This window comes from Echinops telfairi, unplaced genomic scaffold (assembly GCF_000313985.2).
Source record: "Echinops telfairi isolate 266 unplaced genomic scaffold, ASM31398v2 ScPeMD7_31;HRSCAF=116, whole genome shotgun sequence".
In the NCBI taxonomy this organism is placed as follows: Eukaryota; Metazoa; Chordata; class Mammalia; order Afrosoricida; family Tenrecidae; genus Echinops; species Echinops telfairi.
The window spans coordinates 23,173,441-23,188,810 of record NW_022103928.1 but is presented as its reverse complement, the minus strand read 5'-3'; the positions used below and the strand labels follow the sequence as shown (position 1 = coordinate 23,188,810).

At 53.0% G+C, this 15,370-nt stretch overlaps 1 protein-coding gene across 5 annotated transcripts in view; it reads right to left on the bottom strand.

Annotated features, from left to right (window-relative positions):
• Positions 1-15,370, bottom strand: part of FAM107A (family with sequence similarity 107 member A) — a 63,593-nt gene that overhangs the window by 4,789 nt on the left and 43,434 nt on the right. For 2 of the 5 annotated variants that reach the window (XM_045289834.1, XM_045289835.1), the window contains one exon: positions 1,232-1,460. In XM_045289834.1, coding sequence (XP_045145769.1) covers positions 1,232-1,460 — 229 coding nt within the window. Of the gene's footprint in view, positions 1-1,231; positions 1,461-9,111; positions 9,265-15,370 lie in introns of those variants that run through there. The other 3 variants (XM_030885557.2, XM_004702408.2, XM_045289836.1) reach the window with 2 other exon arrangements.

Here is a 15,370-nt window from a genome sequence, read left to right as displayed (position 1 = left end):
TCATGCCCTGCAGGTGGTCTGTAGACATGCACACGAAGGGCTCCCCTTGGAAACGGCCCAGATGTCCCCAGCCGCGAATGGATGAAGAAACTATGGTTCAAACACACAAGGGAATGCCAAAAGCCAACGACAAAACCACCAAGCGCCTCATCGTGACGCGGATAGGTTTGGAGTCCTTTATATAAGCTGAGTGACGTGCGTCCATCACCAAAGGATAAATATCACTAGAAGATAGTCACCCAGACAGGACGTGCGTGTCAGAGGAAACAGGTGAAGCTGAAGCCACAAACCAGGAGGCTGACAGTACTGACTGGCACCAAAAGGAGCCTGGGGTCGGGTTAAGAGACAGAGAAATTGCGCGGCGGGGGAAGCGGGGAATCGAATACAGATGAGGTGGGTGTTGATGCTGAATGCAGATCTGGTGGTTGGAAATGTAATACCCTCCCCACCTAACCATAATACAAAATGATTATTTTTTAAAGTTCTGTTGGAAGGTCCGTCAGTTATAACCAGAACTGATACCGGAACTGGCCAGCAGAGGGAGGCGTTGAGGCGCCAGCGTCTGACTAGCACTGGGAACCCAAGCAGGGCCGGGATCCTGGGGAAAGTCTGGGCGCCTCAAGCAGTACCATGCACTTGCTCCGCGAGTCCAATCTCAGTGCACCCCCGGCATTGCGCTGAAGGTCCCGCCACTGTCTCGGGCTTCCCTGCTCCACTCATATCCTCCAGCACTGCACCAGAGGGGCCTTTCTGCAGCCCTGGCCAGACCATCTGCCCTCTAGGCCCACAACTGGCTGCCCTGCGCTGCCTGTGTATCCTCCCTCTTTTTCCGGAGCCTGTTTCCCTCAGCCATCCCTGCCCACCCCACCTGGCTGACTCCTGCCCACTCTATGGGCCTCAGCCAGGGCATTACCTTGGGCCTCACCTAAGGGCTTCTGCTGAGGCCACAGGCCCGTCCGTGTACACGGACCGCTATCAAGCACCTGCCATAGTATTCATCTGCTCGCTCCCCCCACACCTCCTCCCCAATGGGGGCAGAAGCTGGGTCTCATTCTGTTTTGCACGCCCAGGTCTGAGCACAGTGCCCCGCACATAGTAGGTGCTCAGGAAATGCAACGTGGAGGGCTGGTACAAGGTAGGTGGCTGGGTGGGAGAGTGGGGCTTTACGGACCCTCCAGTTCCAAGGGCTCTGGGGACTGATGGGACCATCAGTCTGCTGGTGACAGCCAACCTGCCTTCCAGGAAGGGTGCTCTGCAGGCCCAGCTAGCCGTGCCTGTCCCCCACCTCCTGTGGTTCATGAGCAGCTCCCGGTGCAGCTCCTGGTGGCTCCGAGAGGCCTTCACGGGGTTCAGCAGCTTCTTGGGTTTGATGAGCTCCGGGTTCCACTCCCGGTACTCCGGCCGGGCCATCAGGCCGCCGATGTCTGCACGCTCCCTCTGGATCTCCGAGTACATGGAGGCTGTGGAGAGGCAGAGGAGCTGGTTAGGGTTGGGGCCCACATCCCCCTTTCCCCCCATGCCTGTGGGGCTCTGGGAAGGCGACCTGACTTTCCTCATCTGTAAAATGGGAATGATGATTGAATGTGTACACTGGGTAGTTGTAAGGATAACAGATCAAGTGTAAGATGCCTGGGGTACAGAGGCAAAGATACTGGAGCACAAACTAGGGGCGGACACATGGATACATTTCGAGCCTGACTTTGCAAGTCACTCCCCAACCCCGCCCCTGTAGAAAGAATCAGGAGGCCTGCTGGTATAGCGGCTCAGCACTGGGCTGCTAATGGAAAGGTCAGTGGTTTGAACCCACCAGCTGTTTTGTGGGAGAAAGATGAGACACTGCTTCTGTGAAGATACATGCAGCCCTGGGGAGCCGGTGGGGGGTTCCACTCTGGCCCTGAGGGCCGCCAGGTGCTGCAACGGGCTCAACAGCAGCGAGCCTGGTTTGGTTTTGGATAAAAGGAATCACACGTGAGGTGCTGGGTTTTTTCCACCATTGGGCTCGCATTGATTCCTTTCATCTTCCTTATTCTATACATACTTTTCCCGTGCATATGATGCAATGGAGAATACCCTGGCTTGGGTTGCATGCACGTTAGTGTTTACAGTGACATCGTTGCTCTTCAACACTTTTTTTTTTTTTAACATTTTATTAGGGGCTCATACAACTGTTATCCCAATCCATACACACATCAATTGTGTAAAGCGCATTTGTACATCGTTTCTCAAAACATTTTCTCTCCACTTAAACCCCTGACATTAGGTCCTCATTTTCCCCCTCCCTCCCTGTTCCCCCCTCCCTCATGAGCCCTTGATAGTTTATAAATGGGTATTTTGTCATATCTTGCCCTGTCTGACGTCTCCCTTCACCCACTTTTCGGTTGTCTGTCCCCCAGGGAGGAGGTCACACACAGTTCCATGTAATCGGTTCCCTCTTTCCTACCCATTCTCCCTTTACCCTCCCTGTTTTGCCACTCACACCACTGGTCCTATAGGGCTCATCCGTCCTGGATTCCCTGTATTTTCAGTTCCTATCTGTACCAGTGTACCTCCTCTGGTCTAGCCAGACTTGCAAGATCGAATTCGAGTCATGGTAGTGGGAGTGGGGAGGAAACATTTAGGAACTAGAGGAAAGTTGTATTTCTCATCATTGTTATATCGCACCCTGACTGGCTCATCTCCTCCCTGAGACCCCTCTGCAAGGAGATCTCCAGTGGCCTACTAACGGACTTTGGATCTCCACTCCAAACTCCCCCCATCATTCACTATGGTAAGATTTTTTGTTCTGATGATGCCTTACACCTGATCCCTTCGACACCTCGTGGTTGCATAGGCTGGTGTGCTTCTTCCATGTGGGCTTTGTTGCTTCTGAGCTTGATGGCTGCTTAATTACGCTCTTCAACACTTTAAAGAGGTCTCGGGCAGCAGATTCACCCAGTGCCATGCATCATTTGATTTCTTGGCTGCTGTTTCTGTAAGCATTGATTATGGATCACAGCAAGATGAAATCCTTGACAACTTCAACCTTTTCTCCCCTTATCCTGATGTTACCTATCAGTCCAGTTATAAGGATTTTGGTCTTCTTTACATTAAATTGTAATCCCATAGAGATTGATTGCCCCAGAAATCCTAGGGAGTCGTTCTACTTTGCCCTCTAGGGTTGCTAAAAGTTAGAACTGCCTTGGTGGCAGTGAGTTTGGTTTGGTGATAGATATCCTGGTGACAATGGTTAAACACTTGGCTGTGAAGTGAAAGGTCAGTAGTTCGAACCCACCCACCAGCTATTCTTGGCGGAAAGACAATTCCACCCTACATGAATCGGAACTCCGCTATGAATCAGAACTGACTTGCAGCAAAGGGTTCAGGTTGGGCTTTTGATTACAATGAGCACACCTGGATAAGCCAGAGGACTCTCCTTATTTGAAGGTCAGCCATGGGGCCTTGGTGGCAAAGTGGGTCAAGCACTGAGCTGCCAGCTAAAGGGCCAGTAGTTCAAACCCACCAGCTGCTCCAAGGGAGAAAGAGGAGGCAGTCTGCTTCCCGAGAGATGACAGTCCCGGAAGTCCTGTGGGGTGGCTACGCTCCATCCCAGAGTGTGGCTGAGACTCTCTCCGGGGCAGTGGGCAGTTGGCAAGATGCCTTGGTGGTGCAGTGGATAAGTGCTTGGCCACTGAGTTAGTCTAGGTAGACTCTTTCACAACCACTCATGTTGTATAAGAGTTTTATATAAACAGTAATGGTGCATTAAGCATCCCAACCCAGTCCAGTCCAAGACCATAAGTCTGACATTAGCCCATCTGTCTGACATCAATCTACAAAGTCCTCCTCCATCTCACAAAGCACACGCAATGACGCCGAAAACTGAATCAGTGAGCATGTAAGCATCTCAGCACTGACAGGGGTCTCCACACGGCTGCTCCAGCACCCAGGGCTGCGTCAGGGTAGGTCCATGCGGTTTCTCCTTGGGGATGTCTTCCAGGAAGTGAGTTTTGCTAGCTGAGGCAGAGAACTAGCTAAGGCAGCCACACACTGGTCCGACCATCAGAGAACAAGAGACAAGAAAGGCGAGGCTCGCTGAGTCATTTATCTCTTCGCCCTTCAATGAATCCCACTTGTGTTCATCAGCCAGGTTGGCACAATAAACCTTAACTATCACAGCTCCTAATTAAAAGGTCAGTGGCTCCAACCTACTCGGTGCTCTGGGGGAGAAAGGCGAGGCTGTCCGCTCTGTAAAGATTCAGTGTCGGAAACCTTGCAGGTGGTTCCACTCTGTCCACCATGGGGGGTGGTGTCGACACGGGGTACTCAGAGGTGAGAGGAACGAGCTGGGTCCCGCTCTCTCAGAGCTAGCATTCTGCCAGAGAAGCGGATGGGGAAGATGTGACAAGCCAGGACACACACACAAATACACACCATGACGGGCAACGTGGAGGAAACCGGCGAGGGACAACAAAGGGGAGTGGGAAGAACCATGCTCAGCCTCCCGGCAGGAGCACCGCTACAGAGGGGACATTTCACATAAGACCTGATGGCTGGGCACGAGCAGGAGGGGTCTGTTTGGGGCCGAGGAGAAGCGGGTGTGACGCATGTACCTGGAACAAGCTTGGTCTGTTCAGGAACACAAAAGCACAGGGAGGCTGGGGTGGTGGCAGTTGTCCCCCAGGAGAGTGTTTGGAGCAGGAGGGGGAGGTGTGGGCCCAAGCCCAGGAGAGATGTGCTGTGATTGGGTTTTAAAAAGGTCACTTTAGCAGCAGGGTGGAGAAAACTCTGTCAGCAACAGGTTTCTGAACCAAACTCATTGCCAATGAGTCGATTGCAGCTCACAGCGCCTCTATAGGACAGGGTTTCTGAACATAATTATTCAAGGATGTAGACAAAATCAAAACACCAAACTCATTGCCACGACAGGGTAGAGCAATGGTTCTCAACCTGTGGGCCTCGACCCCTTTGGGGGGTCGAACGACCCTTTCACAGAGGTCTCCTGATTCATAACAGTAGCAAAATTACAGGGATGAAGTAGCAACGAAAATAATGTTATGGTTGGCGGGGGTCACACCACATGAGGAACTGTATGAAAGGGTCACGGCAGTAGGAAGGTGGAGAACCACTGGGGTAGAGGGTTTCTGAAACTAGTTCTTTAGCCTCCTCTCCTGCAGAGCTGCTAGAGGCTTTGAACTGCAAACCTCTCAGTTAGCAGCCTCACCCATCACCACTACGCCACCTGGGCTCCTTTGCAACACGTTTGGGGACTTCTTTACGTGACTTTGGTCTCCTTGACTTCCAGTGGTGCTTGTTGGTCTCTTCTCCTTAAAAACCCAGGGGGAAAACATCAGTCTGGCCTGGCAGAGAACTTTCACCCCTGCAGCCAGCCAACAAATCGGCTCCCCGGGACCTGGCCCCAAAGCATCAGGGCCACCCACAGGGTAAAGCAGGTTTCGGCTAACTACGATGTCGGTGCTTGGAACCCCACACCTACTCAGTGGGGGAAAGGTGTGGCGGCCTAGTAAAGACGGCCACCTTAGGAACGCCGTGGGGCAGATCTATCCTGCCCTGACGCATCACTGCGAGCCCCAGTCCACTGGGTTTGGTTTTGGTTCTATGCTCTGCTGACCAAGGCTTGACATTCTTAACACATTTTGAACGTGATATGTTCGCATTTTGCACTCAGCCCTGCAGATTATGGTGGGCCAGGTCACTCGAAAAACAATAGTCAGTAGGTAGCTATGGGTGATGTCGTTTTAAGGCCTTGGTGGTAGAGTGGGTAAGGCAGACACGGTAAGGGATCAGGCTATTGCTTTAGTCCCCGGGCTACAGTCTGGAACCCCCTGACTTGATCCGGTCAAGACGCCCAACTCTGGCACACAACAGGTTTCTGAGCCACGCTGACCCCGTGGGGGTGGGGTACCGTGGGGAAGGGCTGCAGGACCCCAACCTTCCAACTGTTTCGACGCATGGGGTTCTGAGGGTTGGAATCAATCCATAGCAACTGCTTAACCAGCTCCGTGGAGTCTGAGTCCCAGAGGCTGCTCCCCAAAGCATGGGTGTCAAACCGAGAAAGCTCGGGGTCTCCCGGGGTCAGCTGGGTCTCTGGGGCAGAGGTCAGGGGTCACTTCCACTGAGGTTCCTTCCTGCTAGTGCTCTGGGGTTTCCTGAGGGTTCTGTGCATGGAGATCAAGATGCGACAAAGACAGGGCATCGCTCAAGAAAAAGGATGAACACCCAAAGGAAGAGCGGAGGGGCAGGGGTCAGGACCAGCGCAAAAGTTCCCTGGCTAGTCAACAGTCTTTACTGGTTGCCATGAAAGCGCAACCAGTGCCAATCCGAATCGGATTGAACACCCCGCCCCTTTCCTACCGCTGCAAGCGGGAGTCCGCCAATTACAGCCCTCGGTTTGGCATAGGGCCACGCCCACCACTACTGATTGACTGAGGGTTGGGCAAGCCCTCCGGGGCCCAGACAGAAGGTTGGCCGAGCGCTGTGCCTGAGCTGTGGTCTCCCTTCTGTAAAAGGCGGTGACAGCAGCAGCCTGCCTCATAAGGTTGTTGTAAAGATGGCGACGAGGAGACACTTGCGAGGTGCTTGGCGGAGGGCCTGGCACGGGGCCAAGGGCACAGTCCGCGCTGCCACATTCAGCGCGGCCGGCGGTGGGCTGCACCAACCCCGGCCACCACTCCAGCAGCTGTCCTGGGACCGCCCCGCGGGCCACCCCGCTGGCTGTTATTCTCGGTTCTACAGAGACACCGTTCCCACTCCTGAACTTGGCCTTCACTTCTTCCTCCTTGAAAAACACATCGGTCACACCAGTGCTCCTTGGCGTAGGTTGCACACTGAAATCAACGGAGGAAGCTTTTCGAACGCTGGTGCTTGGCCCGTCCCCCGGGGACTCTCCAGGGGTGGGCAGTCTGGGCTACAGGTGTTGGTTTCTGTGTGTTTTAAATCAAGATTCTCTTCTTTGAATGCACCCTCGTGGCACAGTGGGTCATTAGCCTTGGGCTGCTAACTACAAGGTCAGCGGTGCAAACCCACGGCTAATCTACAGAAGGATTAGGCTTTATTCCCCTGAAGATTCGTAGCCTCAGAAACCCGCAGGGCAATTCTAGTCCGTCTTATACAGGTTCTTAAGAGTGGAAATTGACTTAACGGCATTGGGTTTGGGTCTTTGCTTGGGCCGCAGTGATTTCAGCTGAGGGTTGGGGGCAGGGGGGTGGTATGGTTATTGCAGTGGGCGTGGCTCAACAAATGACACCCGAGACAGCAAAGCAATCAGAGCAGAGGCTTGGGAGGAGACTGTTTGGAATCATGGTGGAACCTCCTCCCAGCTGTGTGACCTAGGGCTTGTAGCACAGCCTCTCTGGCCTTGTACAGCTTGTACTTACACATGATGCCCTTCTGAAGGGGGGAATGAGAATGGGCATGGCGTGCGTTGCCCAGTGCCATTCAGAATGATGGGGACCTCACATTGAGCACTTGGCAGTTGACAGAGGGCTTCTGCTCTCCCTGACCTGAGCTCACAGTGACCCTGGAAGGCGGCCAGCAGTACTATTTTACGATCGATCCCATGTGGTAGATGAGAAGACTGAGGCGGAGAGGTAAAGCTATTTTCTCATGACACACAGATGTGAACAGCAGAGCCAGGACCTTCAATCCCCAGATTCAGGTGCAGCGGTTCTTCCAGTTAACAAAGCAGGTTCCCAGAGAGCGTGCCCTCTCCCTGGACACTCCAGGAAGCCTAATGTGCACATGAGAGCTGTAAGCAGAGGACAGTAGGACATCCAGCTCCGATGGGCAGCCCCTGCCTGACCCAGCAGCTTTGGGTTTAAGGCAGTACCCACAGGCTGCCTGTCTGTCTGTCCACGGCTCCTCGTAGCCGAGGAGAGGCTCTGGGAGCAGCTTGCCCTCCTCAGGGGTGGTGGCCAGTGTCCCCACCATCCTAGCCCTTGCTCTCGCTGTTCCTTACTCCTGTCAGGCCGATGAGTTCCACACCCAGAGGGTCCCCAGTCCCGTAGTTCATGGGGTGGAGGGTCAGAGAAGACAGACTTCTAGAAACCACCATTCTCAAAGGAAAACGAGGTCCTTAGCTACAGTGACGAGCGTGGTCCCTGATTTCCTGGCCTTTCCTTCCACCGAGGAGCATGTCCATTTGTATTTCACTGGCCAGAGACCAGAGCGCTGCCTCCCAGCAGCGTGGGGCCCACCGATGCCCCGAAGGGCCCCCTCGGAGCTGCTCTTCCCTCAGGGTGCAACCTCCCTGCTTTCCGTGAGAAACAGAGCTCAAGAGAAATGTCCTGAAAGTTCTGTTTTGGGTCCACTGTGACCACCTGCTTTGTGACCCCTAAGCGGAGTCCAGGGCTGGCCGTGGGGCCTGACCTGGGAGATTTCTCTGTCAGGTTAATGGAAGGCATTGTGCAGTTGTGCAGGGAACAAGGGACAGCAGACCAGACATTCCTGCTGCTCCCCGAGCAGCACAATGTCCACCATTCCATGTGGCAGATGCCTCCACAGGGAAGGTTCAGGCAGGCCCCTACTCCAGACAGGCCTAATGGGGCCACTGGAGTCCACAGCGCCTGCAGACATGGGTGCTAGAGCTGGTCTGCGGCCAGGACACAAACACTCTCAACCACCCCTTGCTTGGGGCCCATCCCCAAAGACATACAGCTCCACATACATACACATCCAATGCTATAGCCCCCAATGTCTGGTCTAGTCCCAGACTGGCCCTGTCCTGCGAAGCACTGAAGTCAAATTCTCCAAGAAGGCTGGCAGCCGGCAGGTGCTGGGCACACACTGTGTGCCCCACACCATGCCTCGCCCCTGCAGCCACATGGCCCCTGCAGCCACATCGCAGGGAGTCTGGACAGCAGATGGAGGAGGGGCCTCCTAGCCAGGAGACAGAGACCAGCCAGGAAGCAAGGCTGGGTTGTGGGTGCTCCCTGCTTCATCTCCTACCCGTTTCCCAAACCTAGGTTGCCAAGAGGCACCCCCATGCCATTTCACGGCTGTTGGGGACAAAGCCCACGTGCCAAAATCTCAAAGGGCCAGCTGCTCAAAGGCTGCCTCCTGTACCCCTCCCTCCAACTCCTGAAAGCAGATGAAACAGAATAGATAAGGTCTTACTTCTTGGCCAGCTGAGTCGCGGTGAGGGCAGAGAGCTTGGGAACAGTACTGCTGGGCAGGCACCTCCGCCTCCGCCGGGAAGTCTGAGACTGAGGCTGGCAAAGGAGCCACCTCCCAAGGGTGGGATTTAAACCCCCCGGAGATCGGTGGCAGCTGCCAGGTACCCACCAGCGAGGCAGCTTCGAATTCCTGGTTACTCTGGTATCCAGAAAAAGGCACTGTTACTATAGTAACCAGCATTTCACTTGGTGCATGGCCACTTCCATGCTGCAGAACGCCACATCCAAGACTTGAAAGACACAAGTCACCCTCCGTGTTGTCAGTCAGGTTGTTGAGGAGTGGAGATCCTGGCCTGCTTTGGCTTCCCTAGGGGAATTTCCCCACGCAGGGCCAGCCCGAGGGGATCCCGACCTTTCCGGAGGGAAGGGGAAGCCCAGCTTCCTGGGCAGTGCTGACTTAGCCAGGAAGAGACAGCTCTTGGGGTGCAAGGTGGCGGCAGCTGGATAGGCAGTGGTGAACTTCTTAGCACTGGATGGCTTCTTAAGAAAACAAAACAAAAATAAACCCAGTTGCTGTCAAGTTGATTCTGACTCATGAGACCCAAGTGTGTCAGAACTGTACTCCATGCGTTTCAGTGGCTGATCTTTGGGAAGTGGGTCACCAGGCCTTTCTTCTGAGGTACTTCTGGGTGGTCCAAACCACCAATTCTTTAGTCAGCAGGGGAGTGTCTACACCACCCAGGAGTTCCAGCTTGGTCCTCAGCCATCCACTAGTGGGCTGAAAACCCCACTGCAACTTACTCAGCACCCTTCCCTTCCCTTGAACTTCACAGGGGTGCCCCTAGGGCCCTGTCCACAAGACAGGGTGGAAGATTACCTGGTGAGGGGTCAGGCAGCCAGTATGTCAGCCGTGGCCTTGCCACCGGCTCCCCAGATGACTTCTCTCAGGTACTCAGGGCCCATGAACAGTGATTTCTGTTTCCATCCAGTGTGGAGAATTGCAGGGTGTTTGGGAGACGGTACTGGTGAAAGCAGGTGACAAATGTGCTGGGTTTGCCCTGTGGTAGTTCCACAGTCTCGTGTTCACTTGAAGATGTTAAGAGTGAATGGTGGAGTCTGGCCTGTCGATCAGGCCATGTGAAGTGTCTCCTTGTGGGCATGACCTTCTCATGAGGATTCTGGGAACTTCCTCTCTCTTGATTCTGCCATTAGAAGAGGTGGGTCTCTCTCCTTCTCCCTCCCTTGTCTTCCTGTGGAGGAACCGTGTGGAGCTAAGCTGAGACCTGAGCAAGCCAGGCAGAGGAGACCTGCAGAGGGAGCCCTGAGATGCTTCCACTGCCATTGGGTCCACAAGAGTTTTCACCCACCGGCCTGTGATCTTCCTGCATTTGGCATCATTGCGAGTGGCACTGTGAGTCTGAAGAGGAACGTATGGACTAGCATTGGACATAGGGGCTAATATTGGACTTATGGTCTTGACCTGGGATGTTTTCTTAATATACAATTACTCTTTGATATAAAGATATTTCTTATACATATATGCGTGTCCTTGGATTTGTTTCTCTAGTCAACCTGGATTAACACACCCTCCTACAGAGAGCACCGGAGTTGCCATGATTTGGGCAGCTAACTCTTGGCTTGGCAGAACTTATTTTCCATTGATGCGGCTCCAGAACTGGCCTTCGGCCTAGAAATCCATGGCTTACAGGATACGTATAGATGCCTCAGACTGCCCTGGGTGCTTGCAGATAATGGGGGCATTCTCCTGATATCGGTCAGGCCCAGCTTGCACTTGGAAATGTGGAAGTGTTTTCTAGCTTTTTTCTTTCATTCTCCTTCCTCCCCTAGCAGGGAACAATCTTGGCTGGCTGGAAGGCAGTAAGGCTCAGGACACACATCAGATACGGACGGGCCGATGGCTTACCTCAGGCCCAGCTCCCCTCTCAGTCCCCATCTCAGCCCCAGCCAGGACTCCCACCCCCACCTCTCTCAGCCCGAGGCTGGGCGGTGAGCTGTTCTACAGCCACTGCCTCAGTTTATTCAGCCGTAAGGCAAGTTTACACCGAGGCACATGCTGTCGACTCTGTAGAACGCAGTGAGAACCAAGAACCCATGTTGACTGTGCGCGCCGACAGTCAAGGCCAAACCAAAACTAGGAGCAGAAGCAGAAATAAACGAGCAGGAGTAGACGACGAAGCAGTAGTGGCACTTGTACTTCTAGTCGCAGTCCGACCAGCGGGCCGCAGTGGGAGCAGTTCTTTCAAAGGTGGTAGTAGTAGAGACACACGAGGCTCAAAGGACAATGGTCTACATCAGAGAATGGTCCATCAGCAAGAAGTGCTCCCCACGTGGATTAGCCTCTGACCATAGTCGGGGACGTGAATAGCCGTGCTATCACATGGAGAGCATTATAAAGTCCATTGGGGCAGCGGTCCCTGTCCATGAGGCATCGTGACCTTCCAGGACAATGGAGCACGACCTTGGTGAGTTTCTGAGAAAGTAACTTAATGGGAGTAGGAAGCCCTGTCTCTCTCCCTCACTGCGGATGTGGTTAGGTTAAAATGTAACACTTTATTATCGGATCTCCCCTTTGGCTCATTTTAAATTAGTTCCAGTTTTTAATATTTTCTGCTTTCTTTTCTATTGAGGATTTTCTGTTTCCTTTGGTCGTACTTTTTGTTTGTTTCTTATCTTTGTGGTTTGTTTTCTGTATATGAAGTTCAGGACAGGCAAATCTATAGACAGTCCCTGGATTCAGAACTACCCAGGGGAGCGGCAGAGGAGGCGGCCGGGGAAATGGCGAGTGAACAACAGTGAGGACAGGAAGGAAGAAAGGGGTTTACAATGGATGATTGTGGTGATCACACAACGCTGCTCAGTCTGATGCAACCCTTGAGTTGTGTGATATGAGACTGACATGCCAACAAAACGATTTGTTTTTAAATCGAGAAATTGAAAATCAGGTGAAAGGCATGACTGGGAGAAGTCAGCCTGCACTTAGTGTATCCTTTCCTGCAGCAGGTTTCTTGATAAGCGAAAAGATTACCTTTCCTTAAAAGAAGGGTGCTGTCTTAATTGCAGGCTGTAGAAAAATACCTTTGGGGGAAATACAGACTTCATTTACCATACAAATAACTTTTGAAAGTCATTTATCAACTTTACGAGAGGTTCCAAAATATGTAGAAGATAATGACAATAAAAAAGGTTAATACCCTTTGTCATCTTGTAAAAATTATCTTACACTCACGAGTAAGAATACTTTGTTGTGCGTATTTTAATAGGTAAATCTTTGAAGTCTGCTCTCTTCTAATTCTGTAGCAGACATCGCTGTTGTGGGAATAAACGTGCATCTCTTGCACTGTCTTTGAGATGTTCTCCCTGACAGGGGTGTAATACATATCCTCTTGAAGTGAAAAAATCAGACGGAGCATTTGAAGCAATTGTTGTAACTTGGGCCTATGTTATCTAGTTATTCAATCAACATTTACTGGATACATACTGTTTTCTTGTGTTGTTCTGAGTACTGAGGCTACAGCGTAGGTTCCCCTTTTCAGTTAGAATAATTTCCCAGTGCCCTCCGCCTAGCCGTCAGAAACTTTGGTACAACAATCCACCATCATCCGAAGAGCCCGGGTGTCTCAGCAGTGATGCAGTGACTGCTCAGGGCAAGGCCAGCAGTTTGAAACCACTCACCGCTCCCTCCGAGGGAGAGAGGGGCTTTCTACTCCCACTAAGAGTTGCAGTCTTGGAAAAACAGGAACACTCCGAGGGGGCAGTTCTACCCTGCCCTAAGGGGTCACTACAAATTGGCGTGGACTCGAGGGCAGTGGAGTTGCGTGTGTGGGATTATTCTAGTGGCCAGTGGGAGTGGGCAGTATGGCCCACTGCGGACAGCCCTGGGCTACAGTATGAGGTCAGTACTGTCCTTGCCTTCAAGAAACCTGTATTCTAATGAGAGTCAGGCAGGTAACTCTGGGGACAGGCCAGGGCAGGTCAACGTGTGGTGACTGCTAGGCTGTGTGAGCACGGTGGAAGGGAGTGAGTAGTGCTTTGGTAGGTGGACACTGAGGAGATGGTGTTTGGAGCTGGGTGACCTCATGCACACAGGCAACCTCCCAAGGAGAGGGAGCAGCAAGCAGGGAGGACCCGGGGTGGGAATGGGCTTCCAGCGGCCAAACCCCAGACGCCAGTGTGGCTGAGTGCTTGCAGTATAGGAGGGGAACGGGGCTGAGGAGGTGAGCAGGGGGCAGGTCATGAGTGGCTTTGGGAGGCGGGGCTGAGCAGATGACAGTGCAGCCCCTTAAACAGAGGGTCACAAATCCTCAGCATGAGATCACTTTCTAGAAACATTGCGTGACCCTCTTTGTTTCTTCTTCCCAAGCCCTGCTTCTTAGGAGGTATGCTGGGGTTGGTAGCTTGCCCCAGCTTCCCACACGCCCAAGGTTTCACCTACTTTGCTGAGTTCTGCTGGTAGAAGAACTGGAGTTAAGCTTATGCCAACCCTCTCCCTGGCCCTGGTCCTGCCCATGTTTCCCTGCTCCTCAGAGCCATGTTCTGGCAACTGTCTGGGCCCTAGGCATCCCTGCATGGTGCAAACACTTCAGCACTTGGCCATCACCTAAAAGCCTGTAGATTCAAATTCACACCAAGGTGCCTGGTGGTCCACTTCAGGAGGATCACAGCCATCAAATGCCCTGGCCGACACAGTGGGGTCACCATGAGTTGGAATAGACCCAACACCACCCCCCTAGCCCCCCATGGCTTATCTGATCCACATGCTATTGCCCTCTGGCCGTTGGAAGACAAAAAGGAACCGGGCAGGGGAACTTCCAACAACCTCTATTCCCTGTGTGGAGAAGACAGAATCCCACAGTCCAGCCTGCTTCAGAGGCGTTCCTGGGTAGCGCAAAGGGTCAAGTGCTCAATTAGTCAAAAAAGGTTGTCAGGCCAACTTCTCCCCCAGCCCCCGACCCCCAAGGGGCCTCAGAAGATAGGCCTGGCAATCTGCTCCCTCGAGGAGACCTGCAGAGCAGCTCTGTTCTGCACATGTGTCATGAGTCTGGGCCTACGCAATGCCAACTACCATCACCTCCACCACCACCACCACCACCCACAGCCACTACAACCATCGCCGCCACCACCACCACCACTCACAGCCACAACCACAACCGGAGGGGAAGAGACTCTGAGAGTCCTCCCCAGCATTATTGGAGGACTTTGATGACGGCCAAGGAGAGCCAGGCAGGAATCCCTCCAGGCTGGGCAGTCTTTCCGTCAGGCGACTGGGACTTTCTGAACTTGTTCCACTCAAGTTCTTCTTACCCTGCACGGGCTCATGTACCAGACTGCCGGGCCACGGGCAGGCCCTCCTGGTGTGGGCCTCTCCTCAGTAGCCCTGTCCCCAGACGGAGTGCTCAGTAGAGTGGTGACGAAGACACTGACACACAGATGTCCCTGAGTGTACCTCCCGCCCCGTGCCTGCCACAGTGGGGTGTGTGATCAAGCCACGCACCACCAGTAGAAGATGATGCTACACCCTGTAATGGGATTCAGTCAGTAAACACATCTATTTATTGAGCTGAATGCTGTCTACTGCATATTTAGGGGAAAGCAAATTGTACAATCACATGCTCTGTGATCTGTTCTTCTCAAAGTACGCGCATACAGAACAGATATAGAAGCACACACACGAAATCATTCCCAGATGTCAGCTTGAGATCAATGTGTCCCGAATGTCATTCCTAGACAGTATGTGGAATATGTAGTAAATGCCATTAGGCATTTAATGTATATTACATGTATATAAACACGCACTGAAGGGGTCATGTCATGTCTTGGGCTGTCATATCAGAACTTTTTAGGGATAGCCTGGGAATCTGGATGTTTAAAAAAGATTCATTTATCTTTCAGGAATTTGAGAAGCACCTTTCTGGAGGGGTGAGCCCTGGTGGTGCCGTGGTTCTGCGTTGGGCTGTGATCTGCATGGTTGGCAGTTCGAAACTACTAGCAGCTTGGAGGGAGAAAGACTGTGCTTTCTACTCCCGTCACCAGTTACCATGTCAGAAGCCCACGGGATCGCTATGAGTCAGCGTTGACGCTGTGGTGGTGAGTATACGAGCAAGCCCGCCAGCCCGAAGTAAGGGCGTCCAGGAGAGGCGCACGTGAGCCTGAGCGGGGCTTCAGCTGTTCCGGTGCGTTCAGTGCGGCCGGTGGTGAAGTGGTTAATTGAAAGATCAGCAGTTTGAATTCACCAGCCTGTG